The sequence below is a fragment of the Aquarana catesbeiana genome, linkage group LG04 (genome assembly GCF_042186555.1).
Source record: "Aquarana catesbeiana isolate 2022-GZ linkage group LG04, ASM4218655v1, whole genome shotgun sequence".
Classification (NCBI taxonomy): Eukaryota; Metazoa; Chordata; class Amphibia; order Anura; family Ranidae; genus Aquarana; species Aquarana catesbeiana.
Window position 1 is genome coordinate 618,967,812 of NC_133327.1, and position 16,124 is coordinate 618,983,935.

Genomic DNA, 16,124 nt, shown 5'->3' on the forward strand with positions numbered 1-16,124 from the left:
GATCCCGGCCCCTTATGTGATCAGCTGTCAGCCAATGACAGTTGATCACATGATGTAAACAAAAGCTCGGTAATCCGTTTCTTTTTCTCCTCACGCTAACAGCGCGAGGAGAAAAAAAAAGCCGATCACCGGCTTATGTTAAAGGGACATCGGTCCCGAAGAGGAAGGAGGCACATATGCCTCATCTGAGCCTGCCAGTGCCATCTGTCATTGCCACCTATCAATACCCACAAGTGCCACCTATCAATGCCCACCAGTGCTGCCATCAGTGTAAGCAATCAGTGCCCATTATTGCCACCCATCAGTGCCCATCACTGCCACCCATCAGTGCCGCCTCATCAGCGTACATTAATGAAGGAGAAAAATTACCTGTTTGCAAAATTTTATAACAAAATATAAAAAAAATATATAATTTTTTTTTATAAAATTCGGTCTTTCAATTTTAACAAAAAATAAAAACCGCAGAGGTGATCAAATACCACCAAAGGAAAGCTCTATTTGTGGGGAAAAAAATTATAAAAATTTCATTTGAGTACAGTGTTTTATGACCGCGCAATAGTCAAAGTGCGACAGCGCTAAAAGCTGAAAATTGGTCTGGACAGAAGGGGGGTTTAAGTGCCCAGTAAGCAAGTGGTTAAAAGGGTAAGTTCACCTTTACAGAAAAATCTGTAAGGTGACCTTACACAAGACCCCCCCAATCAGATCCCGCGTAGCCCGTCCTGTCAGTGGGGAAGAAGTAGAGAGAATGGTGAGGGAATTTCTAAGCCCCGGACCGGTGAGGCGGCGATAGCAAGGCTCAGAACGGGAGATGGCTGTGTTGCAGGTCAGCTGGACCAGGAGGTGAGGAGGGGGTGCTGTGTAAGTTCACCTTACAAATTTTTCTGTAAGGGGGAACTTACACTTTAACCACTTCCTGCCCGGCCTATAGCAAAATGATGGCCGGGCAGTGGTGCCGTTATTCTGACTGGATGTCATACGACGGTGGTGCGGCTTGTCACTGACGGAGACTCTCTACCATGTGATCAGCTGTGTCCAATTACAGTGTAAACAGGAAGAGCCATGTATCGGCTTTTCCTCACTAGTGTCTGACAAACTTTAGTAGAGGTTGTAGATCGGCTACTCTACTGCAAGTGGGGGTTCTGCACTGATTATCAGTGGGCCACCCCCCCCCCCCCCAGGACCACCAGGGACTCCCACCACTGATTCCCACCAGGTATGCCAATCTGTGCCAAATAAAGGTTGCCAATCTGTGCCCATCAGTAATGCCTGCCAGTGCCTCTTTTACAGTGATGACCATCAGTGCCGCCTATCAGAGCCACCTCATCAATGCATACCAGTGCAGTCTCATCAGTGAAGAAGAAAACGTACTTATTTACAAAATTTTATAACAGAAACGAAGAAAAATTTTTTTTTTTTTCAAAATGTTTTTTCTTTTTTAATTTAATTTAGCAAACAATAAAAACCCCAGGAGGTGATCAAAGTTTGGGTACAGTGTTGGATGACCGTGCAATTGTCATTTAAAAAGCGACAGTGCTGAAAGCTGAAAATTAAAGTGGTTAAAGTACAACTAAAGGCTTCTGTGCGACAAACCAAGTTAAAGTGGTGCACAAGCTTGACAAAGAAAACGCCCTTCCCCCGCTGAGCCAAATCATTCTCACATGCTCACCCTTGCAGCTCATAGTGCGAGGGTTTCAAAAATAACATGGCAGTAGTGCCAATCCAGAAATTAGTGGGCAGAATTAGGTGTGGCCAGGTGCTGATTGACAAACTACAGGCTTGCAACTCAGCATTGACAATGTTGATTGCAACGCCCCCTACAAAACTTTTTCCATTTTAGTGCAATAAGAGTGACAACTCTGCTCCAAATTCAGAAGCAGTGCTGCATTATTGCCATACCATCACAGGAAGCTGCATTAGGACTTCCCTGGCAGGATCAACAGCTGTTTGCGGGACATTGCGAGGGGATTCAAGAAACCCAGTGCCGATGCACTTATAATCAAGTGCTGTAACAAACTTTTTTGTATAATGGAGGCCATAATTTTACTGAAGAGTGTGTGTGTCTTTTACATCTGCCTGGAGTTCAGCTTTATAATCGCTCAACACACTTCAGTCACCTCCACCTGCAGCTTCCAAAGTGTCAGCTCACTGGTCCAGAACAACCCACTCCTTACCTTTGATATAAACCAATTCAAACCCAGTCAATTATTTAATCAGTAAAAACAATGCACACTTGATATGTCCTGGAAACACTTTTCTTGGAGCGTCCTCAGATCGCACATTAAAAGCACATTACCTCATTACGAGTTTCCTGGCTGAGGCCCTCGGCCTGGTCGAGAGGGAAACCGGACACCAGTTCAGTAGTGAGGACATGCTGGCTGCACAGATCATCTACAACACCAGGCACATAAAAGAACGGATGGTCCTTCAGCAGCTCCCTGTGCCAGAAAAAAAAAAAAGACACATCAGATCAGATATACACGCCTCATGCCAGACCAGGGGAAATCATTATAATCTACACAGCTCACTTCCTTCTTGGGAGGCTATAGATGAAATGTTTTCCTATACACTGCTGAAACAATAGATCAACCACAGAATGGAGTGACAATGGATTTAGATTTATAAAAACATGATTGTCAACATATAAGAGCATAAAGAAGAGCAGATTGCCGCTACTGCCAAATAGCCCAAGTGAACACATAATGGCTGAGGCTGCACCTTATTTATTCGGTTGTGATGGTCGGGAGTAGCGGGGATCTGCTCCTCTTTAGTAGCTCTCTGGATTGGCATCAGCACAAGATTGCACCCCATGCTCTGGGTCTCAGGGATATGCTTTCTCCTCTAAATTTGAGTGGTGGCAAATGTAATACAACACACAGAAGCAGTCGCTTAATAATCAGTTTTGATCACATATCCAATGAAATCCATCAACTTTAAAATAGGCTCAAACATGCTTGATCTCATATGCTATCACCACACACACTTGGTACATCTATGCAATACAAGCTCAGTGTATCCCTTTAAAATGCTAGTACAGAAAAAAAATAAATACCCAATGATCTCCCAGAAATGCACTCCGCTCCTAATTTTCTTTTGTGGGCTGACAAAATTTTTGATTTTTACGATCAGCCAGTGGAATAATAAACAAAAAAACAAACGTATTCTTTCACCCACACAATCAAAGTGGATGAAGGAGTCCTCCCTGCTGTGCCTTAGTATTCTGGCAGTAGGACGACTCCTTTATAATAATAACATTTAGATCATTTGGATGATGTTTATTATTTGTGTAGGTTTATAAAATTAATATTCAAGCACTTTTTCTGGGTTTTAAAGCGCTACTGTTTATTCACTGTATAACAGGGCAGAAGTTATGACAGGATGATTTGACAGATTTCCCCCCCTCCCCCCCTCAAAGGCCCCCAGACTATGTACAACTGAATTATTGTATAAATGGAAAAGATACTCTTCTGCGCTAGAGTGGAGGGCCTTAGCAAGAGTGGTAGTATTTCTTTATGGTGTATGTGTAAAGTGATCATGCATGCCCTGCAGCCTAGGCCAACTAGGGGAAGTCTGAAATGCTGTGTAAGAAAGGAAAAGGAAGGCGCGTGGCCTGATACATGAATCGTAAAAAAAAAAAAAAAAAAAAAAAAAAAAAGTTTATTACAAATAGGTATATACAAAGAAATGCTACGTATTCATAAATATGGATAAACAACAATGTTATCACTTGGTAGATTGATATAAGGGATACAAGGGATAGTAGAATAATTGGCTACTGCGTTTTGAGGATACGCATTTCGAGGATACAGACCAGATTTGGCTCTTTAAGACTCTGATAAAGAGGAAAATCCTTGAAATGCGGTAGCCAATCATTCGACTATCCCTTGTATGGGTATCACCTTATATCAATCTACTAAGTGTTAACATTGTTATTTATCCATATTTAGGAATAGGTAGCATTTCTTTGTAATGAATTCCTTTTTTAGCGATTCATGCATCAGGCCACACACCTTCCTTTTCCTTTCTTACACAACTGAAATATTACTTTTAGGATGACCTGACCCTTAACCAGACAGTGATAAACAGCACTTTGGCATATAGGACAGCACTCATATCATGTCAGTGAAAGACACAGCGTGAGGACCTACTTGAACTTTTTGGCACAGGCTGCCTCCCTCTTATAATCACACTCCAAGGCCAACTCTCTGCTCAGGACTTCAATCAGATGGTCAGGAAACAGGCCTAGGAAAAACAAGACAGTCACTTTGCTACAAATGCAGTTACAGATATCTACTATATTGGTCTATAGCAGTCCATGGTAAAATACTGTATTATATATGTATAAACGATGGTAAACACTGTTGTATGTATTAGGCCTCATTCACGGGAGCATACTACAGTGCACACCTGTGTGAGGACTAGGTTTACCCACACACAGCTGTGCATCCCAGTACAGGCAGGCCTATGTTAATTGGGTTGCACAATGTCTGCATTTGGGGCGATGCACCCGCACCCATATGGCTGTCAAATTGGGAGCAGTAGCTGTGTCCGTGCAGCCACTGCACTCCAACGGACATGAAAGGGACCTGCCTGCACAGGGATGCACAGAACACCTTTGCATCCTCATGTGGGCAATCACAGCCCTCACACAGGCATACACTGTAGTATGCCCATGTAGACGAGGCTTTAAAGAGACTGTCTTAAGAAGAAAAAAAAAAAAAAAAAAAAAGCTGCTTCATGTCTAACAAACACCTAGAAAGGCACACAACCGAATACCTGAAAATCTCTTGCTATGGCCAAATCCTGGGCCGTGCTTAGAAACAATACATTGACACTGCCGGGTAGTGCCAGAGCTAGCCGATAACATTCCCACACATTCTTATGGGTCTATCACTATCATGGATAGTCTCATTGGCCAATAGGATGGTGCTGGGGAAAGAAAGGGCCAAAACCAGCTTTGGTACCAATAGAGGCGCAGAAGCAACAACACGGACTCTGGCCATGACAAAGGTTTGGGAGGCTGCTAAAATATGTATTTAAATGTACACTTTATGTATGTGCCCACACTCAATACTAGGATGAAGCTAAGGCTGCAACTAACGATTATTTTCATAATCGATTAGTTGGCCTATTGTTTCGATTAATCGATTAATAACGTTTAAAAAGTGTCATGTATAATTTAGTTAATATGTAAAGTTTTATATTTATTCTTAAATATCTATATGCAGTGGTAAATATAAATAACTAACTATATGGTTAGGGAGCAAAATATTTAATCCACTCTGAGAAAAACAGACAGAAGAGATATACTGTATATACTATTAGAGGAGAGATATACTGTATATACTATTAGAGGAGATATGCTGTATATACTATTAGAAGAGATATGCTGTATATACTATTAGAAGAGATATACTGTATATACTATTAGAAGGGATATACTGTATATACTATTAGAAGGGTGAATCTGGTAAATATCCTCAGACTCAGATCAAATTTTTTTATTTAAAAAAAAAAAAAAAAAAAGAAGTCTTCCGTCAAAAAAATGTCATTTTAAGAACGTTCATTCGCTTTTCTAAGTTAGTGGGGTCAAATAGACATTCATTTTCAACCACAGTGACGGGAAAATTTGGAAATAGAAAACTTCTTGATCAAAGGAGCCAAAAATGCACAGTTTTGTGTTAAAAAAAAAAAAAAAAGTCCCTGACCCTTTCCAAATATGCAGCGGCTGAAAAAAAGCATAGATGTGAACATGTCCCATAGGAAACCATGTAAACGAACTTGTAGTGCATTTCTGCAAAAGGCACCAAAAAACACATAGATGTGAACCAGGTCTAAGATGTTTAGTAACATAATGGGGTTAAAAAAAACTAAAATTAGCCCTTTATAGTAAAAAAAAAAAGCAAATAATCACTACTGTAAGGGGTTCATTTTTTTACTGTAGAACTGTGAAAGTAATATTTACAGTAGCGATTTGCTCTTTTTGTACTATAAAGGGCTCATTTTACTTTTTTTAACCCCATTGTGTTACTGGCCGATTAATCGATTATGAAAATGGTAATCGATTAATTTCATAATGGATTAGTTGTTTCAGCCCTGGATGAATCAGAGGCTAACCAGTAATCAATATGGTATCAAAATGATCAGAAGAACCAGGAGGTGGCGGAGATGCTAATCTCTCCTGTATCGTATATGTAAGTCAACCTCTGCCCTACCCCTACTTGCCCTTCAAGTCTGCCTGCCGTGGTAATGACAAATGGCATCACTGAACAATATGGAAGCGCAACAGCACAGAACGGACAACCGTTCTATTTTACAGTACAGTTACAAAACAACAATAATAACACCTGTCAGGTTTTTATTGCTGTCTGTGCCCCCATTAGGGAGATTCACCCTATTTGTCCTGTATTAATCAGAACGCTGGACGTTATAAAAACAGCAGTAGCATTAGCTGTAAGATGAGTTTTGCAGCCCTTTTGCAGTAGCGTTTTGTTTTTTGTTTTTTAAAGCAAAACTATACTCCCACAAAAGCTTATGGCTTAAAAACGCAGAATAGCCACGTTTTTCAGCATTTTAAAGCTTTTATCAGAGTTGGAGCATTTTTCCAGATGAAAAACTCCTCTTAAAACCCACTAGTTCGCCCCTGCCAAAAACCGCTGATAACAGCTTATGTGTGCATGGACACATAGGATAACATGCTGGGGGGTTTATTAGCTGCAGAAAAAAAAAAAAAAAATGTATGAAGCCAAAAACAGCAGCTGTAAAAACGTCCAGTGTGCATGGGACACAGATGGCAAATTAAAAAGGGTTAGCAGGGCCCTACTCATGATCGTTTACAATTCAGAAGGAAGAAGAAAGTGATGCAGAAGGCAATAAGCTGTGTGGGGATGAGTTTGTTGTGAAAGTAAAAGTTCAGATTTTAAGTAAAAGTGGGTTAGGGTTCTCTGAAGAGAGGAGTTTCCAGGAATCACCTAAAAAGGTAGGATGAGTAAGATATAGCCAGACAAAATTGGCTAGGGGGTTCTGAAGGACAGAGGATCTGGAGAAGTAATCTAGGCAGGCATGGGAGGAGTTAACAAAGGAGCTAGAGAGCGAAGAGGACAGTTTGGGCAATATTTAAAGTGATACTAAAGTCTCTTTTTTTTAATAGTTAAAATAACAAACCGCCCTGTGTAATGGTTTTGCACAGAGCAGCCCAGATCCTCCTCTTCACGGGTCCCTTGCTATGGGGCACCCGAGCAGAGCCACAGCTCCCTGTGTCCATTCAGATGCGGAGCCGCAGCCTGGCCCCGCCCCCTCTCTCTGTATTGGCTGTCTGACAACAGTTAGAGCCAATGGCGCTGTGCTGCCGTCATAGCCAATGAGGAGGGGAGTCCCAGGCAACCGAGACACTCCTGCAACATCGCTGGATCTAGATGGACCTCAGGTAAGTATTAGGGGGCTGCTGCACACAGAAGGCTTTTTTATCTTAATGCATGAAGATAAAAAAAAACTTCTGAATTTACAACTACTTTAAGATGGGGTTTATGATGTAGCCAGGGCAGAATTGTAGATTGCCTTGTAGGTCATTCTTATTTTGAAATGTATTCCTTGGGCGAGTGGGAGCCAGTGGAGAGACTGGCAGGGGGGGTGGCAGACAATGAGCAATTGGTAAGGTGGAGGAATTTGGGCAGCAGTATTCATTATAGATTGTGTAAAGGAAAGGCCATGAGAAGCCAACTACAATAGGTGAGTAATATTGAGGGAGTGAATTTGTCCTTTGGTTATGTCATTTTGAAAATGTTATGGAGATAAAAGCGGCAATATTTGGTCAGTGGATTGGTAGAAAGGACAGGTCAGACACCAAGCACCATGGCATGAGCAGTGGGACTAGTTGTGTCACTGATCCAGATAGAAAAGTCAGGAGGATGGGGTGACACAGGGACAGAGTCTAGTACCAAAGTTCTGACATGGCACAGGATAGACTAATACAGCCCCTTTACCTTCAGGAAGTGCGTTGCTCATGTGGAGAACCGTCATTAGGTTGTTCACGTCACTGTGGATGCTCTGAGCCACTCCAGGATACTAAACAGGATTCAAGAAAATGTTCATTACAGACACAAACTCCAGGAGGTTGAGAGAGATATAAACATTTACAGATTAGGACAGACAGGAAAAACCTAACAGCGAAAAGCTCACAGTAACCAGTTTCCCCCTTGATGTTTTTCAAATCTATTAGTTTTGTATAGAGCAGAGAAGGGTTAGAACCCCTTTCATATTTTTTATAGGTGTGATCCCCTTTAAGGAGATTAGCCTCATTTCCCGTTTGGTCAACAGGGCAGGAAGTGAGGACAAACCATCCTTGATAGGGACAATGAATGCCTGCCTATATATGCAAGAAATAAACATGGCTGAGCTCCTGTGCATATATAAACCGCAGACGACACAGAAACACAGATCGCTTTGGAGAAATGTCCTCCTATTTCCGGTTTCATCTAGAAAGTGTAAATCTTCCCTATGGAATAAAGATGGGGGGGAGTCAGGGGTTTTAACCCTTCCCTACTCTATACATACTTTAACGATCTGCAGACTTTTTTTTTTTTTTTTTAAACACAAATTTTGCCAACCAACCTGGATTTTCATGGCAACCTCTCTGCCATCCTTCAGACGAGCTAGGTGAACCTGTCCGATGGAAGCTGCAGCAAATGGCCGCTCTTCAAAAAAATCAAGCCCGTCTCTCCAGTTGGGTCCCAGGTCAGCATTTAGGGTTTTCTGTTGAAGATTAGACATTTACAGTGTTAAAAAAATTAAGGATTTTACCTTTTCATCCAGTAATATCAATTAAAACGATCATTTCTAGTAAATTATATTTTAGGCAAACGGGCTACCTGATACCTGGGACCATATGAGCTCTGGCAACCAGATAGTGGAAAATAATCAACTCTAACAAAGACAGGAGGCACTTACCAGAACTTGTTTGCTGGGCATAAAATCTGCGCTTTGACGAACCCTCTCAAATACTTTCTGCAGCTGCGGGTTGATAAAGGCATCATCTGTAGAAAGAATGAGAATGTACTTAGCTTCGGGAGACGCCATTCAAAGTCACTGCCAAGTTACAGCAAACAGAAAACTGTATTTGTCCCAGTTAATTAGGGTGCTAGGTATGGATGGTTGTCACAGATTATGAACAGAATTCAGCAGCTGCAGAGTCCCCTGAAGACATCCCGTGAGACAAAAGTACATCAAAGTGGCTCTAGGTTATGATGTCAATTCGCACGTCGGCTCAAGCGGTGTGCTACTATTCAGTTTGCCTTCATGTATTTGGGAGAACCCCCCTTTTTTTTTTTTACTTTTATTAAAGCGGTAGTAAACCGCTGCGTGTGTTTTTTTTTCCTAACCTGAAAGGTAATGTTATAATATGCTAGTATGCATTGCATACTAGCACATTATGTTAAACATACCTGAAAATGAAGCGTTCCAGTGCCACGCTGTCACCGCTGCAGGCGCTTCCTTCTTCACCTGGTCTTCTTCCGGGGTTCGTGGATTCCAGCTGTGTGACTAGCCGGAGCTGCGATGACGTCACTCCTGCGCATGTGCGCCGGAGCCGTCGTTTACGGCACAGGACTCCGAAGGAACGGCATTGGTGGCCGTTCGTTCAGATTGCATGCGCCAGTGATGTCACCGGCTGCATGTACAGTAAATATTCCCTAACCTGTGCACATTTTGGAGATATTTACAGTATCTATAGGAAAGACTTATTATAGGCTTACCTATAGGTTAAAGTCAGAGATGGGGAGTTTACTCCCACCTTAAACTGGTGATTTTAATGGTATCATACTATCCAGTTTATTTCCTCCTACATGCTTTGGATTGGCCATGCAATATTAGAGTTTGGGCGGGATCTCAGTGAAGGAGCTATAAAGGGCCAGGGAACAACTTTGGAGGCATAACCTTTTTATCAAATGCTCAGGATCTCGTGTTTGGGAGGTCATTTGAACCTACCTAGGAAGGAGCTGGTGTGCAATCAGCTGGAGGAACATGGCTTGGACACATTATGTGGAGTGCTATCACAGCTTATTCATATGATCTGTAGACTTTAATTGCACTATTTAAAACATGACTTCGTACTTGGTGGCAAAACCCTTGTTGGCAATCACAGAGGTCAGACGTTTCTTGTAGTTGGCCACCAGGTTTGCACACGTCTTAGGAGGGATTTTGTCCCATTACGCTTTGCAGATCCTCTCCGAGTCATTAGCCCCGGTTCACACAGGGGCGACTTGTCAGGCGACCAAGCCGCCTGACAAGTCGTAACCCGTTCTGTACCATGGAACCGTTCTAATAGGAGCGACTCAAGTCGCTCCGACTTAGAAAAAGGTTCCTGTACTACTTTTGGGGCGACTTGCATTGACTTCTATACAGAAGTCGTTTTGCAAGTCGCCTCACTGAGTCGGCCTGCAAGTCGTGTTGCCCCTGTGTGAACCGGCGCTTAAGGTTTCAAGGCCGATTTTTGGTAACTCAAACCTTCAGCTCCCTCCACATATTTTCTATGCGATTAAGGTCTGGAGACTGGCTAGGCTACTCCAGGACCTTAATGTGCCTCTTGAGCCACTCCTTTGTTGCCTTGACCATGTGTTTTGGGTCATTGTCATGCTGGAATACCCATCCAAGACCCATTTTCACTGCCCTGGCTGAGGGAAGGAGGTTCTCCCCCAAGATTTGACAGTACATGGCTCCCGTCCATCATCCCTTTGATGTGGTGAACTTGTCCTGTCCCCTTAGCAGAAAAACAACCCCAAAACAACGTTTCTACCTCCATGTTTGACGGTGGGGGTGGTGTTCTTAGGGTCATAGGCAGCATTCCTCCTAATCCAAACATGGCGAACTGAGTTAATGCCAAAGAGCTAAATTTTGGTAACATCTGACTACAACACTTTCACCCAGTTCTTCTCTGAGTAATTCAGATGTTTATTAGCAAACGTCAGACGGGCCTGTATATGTGCTTTCTTGAGCAGGGGGACTTGCGAGAGCTGCAGAATTTCCGTCCTTCACGGCGTAGTGTGTTGCCAATTGTTTTCTTGGTGACCAGCTCCCCTTGAGTTCATTGACAAGATTTTCCTGTGTAATTCCTTACTGTTCTCATGATCATTGAAACTCCATGAGGTGAGATCTTGCATTGATCGACAGTTATTGTGTGTTCCTTCCATGTGCAAATAATCACACCAACTGTTGTCACCCTCTCATCAAGCTACTTGACGATGGTCTTGTAGCCCTTTCCAGCCTTGTGAAGGTCTTCAATCTTGTCTCTCTCCACATTCTTGGACAGCTCTTTGCTCTTGGCAATGCTGGAGACTGGAATCCGATTGATTGCTTCTGTGGACAGGTGTCTTTTATACAGGTAACAAGCTGAGATTAGGAGCACCCCCTTTAAGAGAGTGCTCCTAATCTCAGCTCATATAGAAGATACCTGGGAACCAGAAATCTTGATAGGGGATCAAATACTTATTTCACTCATTAAAATGCAAATCAATTTATAACTTTTTTGAAATGTTTTTTTCTGGATTTTTTTGTTATTCTGTCTTTCACTGTAAAAATAAACCTACCAATAAAATTATAGACAGATCATTTGTCAGTGGGCAAATGTACAAAATCAGCAGGGGATCAAACACTTTTTCCCTTACTGCATAAAAGAATCCTTTGATATATGTAAAGAGATTGTGAATCTGATATACTTAAGTTTTTATATGGTTTTGCACAATTTTTTTCAGCTGTACTTTGGTGTGCTTTTTCATGAATTTGTCTCTTGAGATCATTTTAAAAAGGGCCAATACAACTCATTTTGTATTTGATAATGTATTCTGGCAATTAAGTGTAGCTGGTCAAATTGCTTTGTCACGAAGCGCAGAGGTTTTTTTGGTTATATCCTACAATATTCACTTTCCATTCAAAATCCAGGCCCGGCAACTTCTTGAGTTTCCTCAACTCTCCCTTACAACTATGTGGGACTGCTGATTATTATACATTGTTTACTGTCATAATTATGGACTGCCATATGCAGCACAGTGATTGTAGAAATCCATTTGGAGAAAGGACTCTCTCCAAAAAAAAGCCAGAAGGATCACGGGAAAGCAGCATACCTGCTCAGTACTTAAATAGACCTTGTCACCTTGGCCAGCCACACCACTTTATAGTCACCTCTCCATTTCTCCTTCTGGGGCCGCTACTGAAAAATACTTGTTTTTTCCAAGTATGGAGAAGCAGGTGATCCACTCCTCCCATGATTCAGTGCCATTACTAGGTCTAAGCTCTGTCACATAATGGTGGGGAAAACATCCTCGCTTTCTGAGCTCTGACACCAGCTGACCCCAGGTATTTGGGGCAGCCTCTTTTCAGTAACTTAAACTTAGAAACACTAATTGTGAATCAGGGCATACATTACCAAACACACCAAATGCAGGCTCCCCACCATTTCTCAAATCAGATTCAAACCTTCTGTAGACGTTGGATTGTGACTAGTCACACAGGAAACATATGGAAAGCACAGCCTTCAGGAAGTACACCATCAGGGATGTAGCAAGGTGCTCCATGTCCTGTGGCTGCAGGTATTAGCGAGAACTAAGGTCACTTAAGTGAATGATCTCACTTTAGAACAGCTGCAGGGTTTGCTGGACAGCAATAGTAGATCTCTCATTGGTTTCATTTGTCTGGAATTGCCCTTTTATCTGAGCTGGAGAATAACATCGCTGACCTCTAGATGATAATATACTTTGTAAAAAGGTAACAAATGCTGGGGAGGGAAATATCATCCTCTGTAAAAAGGTAACAAATGTTGGTAATTCCCATCTTTCACCAGCTGGGAAATGCCCTGGGTAATATTTAGCAATGTCCACATTTAGACAGAACAGCTGAAGCATTGGAGATTCCACAATAGAATCCAGACTGTCACATTTAGAACAAGACACATCGACTCCCAGCAAGTTCAACTCCAGCAGACATTGTCAGGCCAAAAAAAAAAAAAAAACGCAAGCATTAGACATTCTGATAGGAAAGGAAGCAATGGCCTTCACCATGTGCTGCTGGGGTCATTGGAGGTCACCATGTCCCATAAATCCATTATAAATATTCAGCGTCAACATTCTTTGAAGTCTTGCCAGCAATATCTTTAGAGGAACTAACAATTCTAGAAAGAGCCTTTATTTTTCTTCTTTTAAGCTTACACCTTTATAAACCAACTACAGGGGGTCCCCTACTTACAAACATCCTACTTACAAACGACTCCTACTTACAAACTGAGGGAGACAACAGGAAGTGAGAGGAAATCTACCCCTAGGAAGGGAAATTCACTCCTGTAAGAGTTAATATGGGTAAAAGGTGTCTCCACTGATGCTTTATCACCTATCCTTATTTCCCTATTAACCCCAAATTTTCAAAATCCAATTGTCATTGGGACAGAAAGTGAGGTGAAATCTTCTGAACAGGGGCACAGACAGCAAAACAAATGTTACAGGGGTGATAACCCTTCCCTATGCTATCTACAAAACTTAAAAATAGATTTTTTGGCTGGAGCTACACTTAAAAAGTTTACCTGTTCCGACTTACAAACAGATTCAACTTAAGAACAAACCTACAGTCCCTATCTTGTTTGTAACCCGGGGACCCCCTGTAATGCTTTTAAATCATTTTATTACTTGTCACTATTGTTTGCACAGCATGCTGAATTTCTACCAAATGATCCCATCACTTCTTGCATGCTTGTTGCCTGTGTACAACTGACTAATCCATAGGCTCCATAGCAGGTGGTGTGCTGTCAGAATAACTAAGCTGTGTGTTGTGAATGTACTTGAATTGCAGGGGATTTACAATTATAGAATGTTGGGGCTATTTACAACATAGCAGTAAATCCATAGCTTCTGTTACAAAGGCTGACAAGTCTTCCTTCACCCTGCAGCCCACTTGTCTTGGAGACAGGCTGTATCTATGAATCAGCAGCTTCCTTTATGGCAGGAGGGGAGAGGGGTACGTTGGAAAGCACTTACAAACATGGGACAAAGTCCCATTGTACTTTGTCCCATAGAGGGCAAAATAAAAATTATAAATGATCGATCTTTTATAATGGGTCCACAAAATGTCCAAAATCTGCATACCTTCCCATAACACCTTCTGCACCCATCAAAACGCCGCCAAGTACTCAGTGTTCCTAGAGACTTGACAACATTGATGCACAGTTAATGACATTTAAAATTTAATATTTTAACCCCTTAGAGCCAGCTCCTGCCAGCCCTTTAGGGCTTTAGAATGCAGAGAGGCAGGGCTTATGGTCATGTGACCACAGTGATTGGTGGTTACATGATCGGAAAGCTCCCGATAGCAAACTGCGAACGGGAGCGGTTAGCCGCTGGTAACTGTGCCGGGAGTGCGCAGGGCGACCGCTCTTGTCACAGCTCTATCTGCGCTGTTGTACACAAATATGCAGCCACTTGGCGCCAAGGCCTGGCCACAGAAAGGCTGCATATTTGTGTGTATTTAATGGCAAGGAATTAAATTCAACCACTTGCAGCCAGCAGATGGCAATCTCTAAAGCATAAACAGACGTGGTCATAAAAACAGACCTGAATTAATGCAAAGATCAAATTAAGGTCTGCTGCTAAAACGACCAAGAGCACACTTCCCTCTCCCACTTCAAATCAGTTTGTGTCATTCAATTACACACACACTGTCACAAGCAGGTAGTTAGTGCTAGGCTTTCTTATGACAGATAAGAAAGCCTAACACTGACTGATGCTGTGTCACCAATTGGTTGTGCCAATGTGTGTATACTAGTAAAAAAACATGGGTCTGTTAGCTTGAAAACGGAAGGCAAACATGTGCTTTTCCCATGCGGAGCAATGAAACAAGTTTGCTTTTAAGCCTGCTTCCTAGCAATACATACCTTCTTGTCACATCCCTACTGCTCCATTCAGCTGCTATCAAAGATGACGATACACAATACTTTCAGGTATGGCGGAGTATGCGACACCCCGTATGATGGCACCGAGCCAGTCACTACATACAACACTGTCCCGAAGATTACCAAACCCTCCAGTTCTCAGACATCCTAAAACCTTTACTTGACTAAAGTGTACCTTGAATTCATTTTGGCTCAGCTAATACAAATATAAAAAAAAATGACATCTTTCAATACACCGGCAACAGAGTTCCCGGAGGAAGAAACTGCTTTGATAAAACCTTGTGAGTGTAAGGTCGCTGTGCTCCATCACACAATAATCCGGTGCACAGATACAACAGAACACATAGCTGGCAGAACACACTGAGTGTCCCAGAACACCGCGAGTCCCACAGAAAGGAGATCGTTAATAAGTATTCAGCCAGTGAGCCGAGTAGAAAAAGGCTAAATCACAGCGGAGCACAATGGATGACCCCCCGCCAGGATCTCAGGAAGTAAAGTTGACTAACTTTATAAAGCAGTGAACAATATCATTATAGCTATATTCACAGGGCTTCAGAAAGATTAGGTGGTTACTAAAAAGGCCCAAATCTGGACATAGACGTTGGATAGTGTGTACAAGCCTTAAAATGGCAACACCCAAGAAAAATTGGGCAAATATATTTGTCCAAGGAACGATCGTACGATTCCGGCCTTCTGATCGAAAAAAAATTTCCGAAAGGGATAAACTCAAAATTTTTTCTCGTACAGGAACAGAATGAACAATTTTTCTTTAATGTGTACTGGTTACGTACAAGAAAAATCAGAAACGAAAGACTGCGCATGATCAGAAACAGACAAAAAAAAAAAAAAAAGTCTTTGTCGTACGAGATTTTTAAAACACAAGTTTCCTTCCTTGGTTCCAACTTTCTGTGAATCGACAAGGAAAAAAAAAAAAAAAAAATCGGACAATCGTTCACCTGATTTTCTTATATTTATATTTACTTCAGACTGGATCAACCATCTAGATCTAAGGCAGCAGCAGATGTTCCCTTTAAGTTGCAGACAGATTTGAAAATGTTGACTGTATGCCTTTAGATAAGCTGGTCACATGACCTCTGCCAATGCAGACAATTATGGTACCAAGTTATTGCTACAGTCTCCTATTCTGGGCAATTGTTGGCATTACCTGGTAAAAGCACATGTATAACACATAAGTAAACAATGT

At 41.9% G+C, this 16,124-nt stretch overlaps 1 protein-coding gene across 2 annotated transcripts in view; it reads right to left on the minus strand.

Moving 5' to 3' along the window:
• COQ8A (coenzyme Q8A) overlaps positions 1-16,124 on the minus strand; it is a 90,689-nt gene that overhangs the window by 8,783 nt on the left and 65,782 nt on the right. For both annotated transcript variants that reach the window (XM_073628300.1, XM_073628301.1), the window contains exons 7-11: positions 8,944-9,029; positions 8,608-8,748; positions 7,980-8,061; positions 4,146-4,239; positions 2,294-2,435 (exon numbers count right to left, since the gene is read on the minus strand). In XM_073628300.1, coding sequence (XP_073484401.1) covers positions 2,294-2,435; positions 4,146-4,239; positions 7,980-8,061; positions 8,608-8,748; positions 8,944-9,029 — 545 coding nt within the window. The remainder of the gene's footprint in view (positions 1-2,293; positions 2,436-4,145; positions 4,240-7,979; positions 8,062-8,607; positions 8,749-8,943; positions 9,030-16,124) is intronic.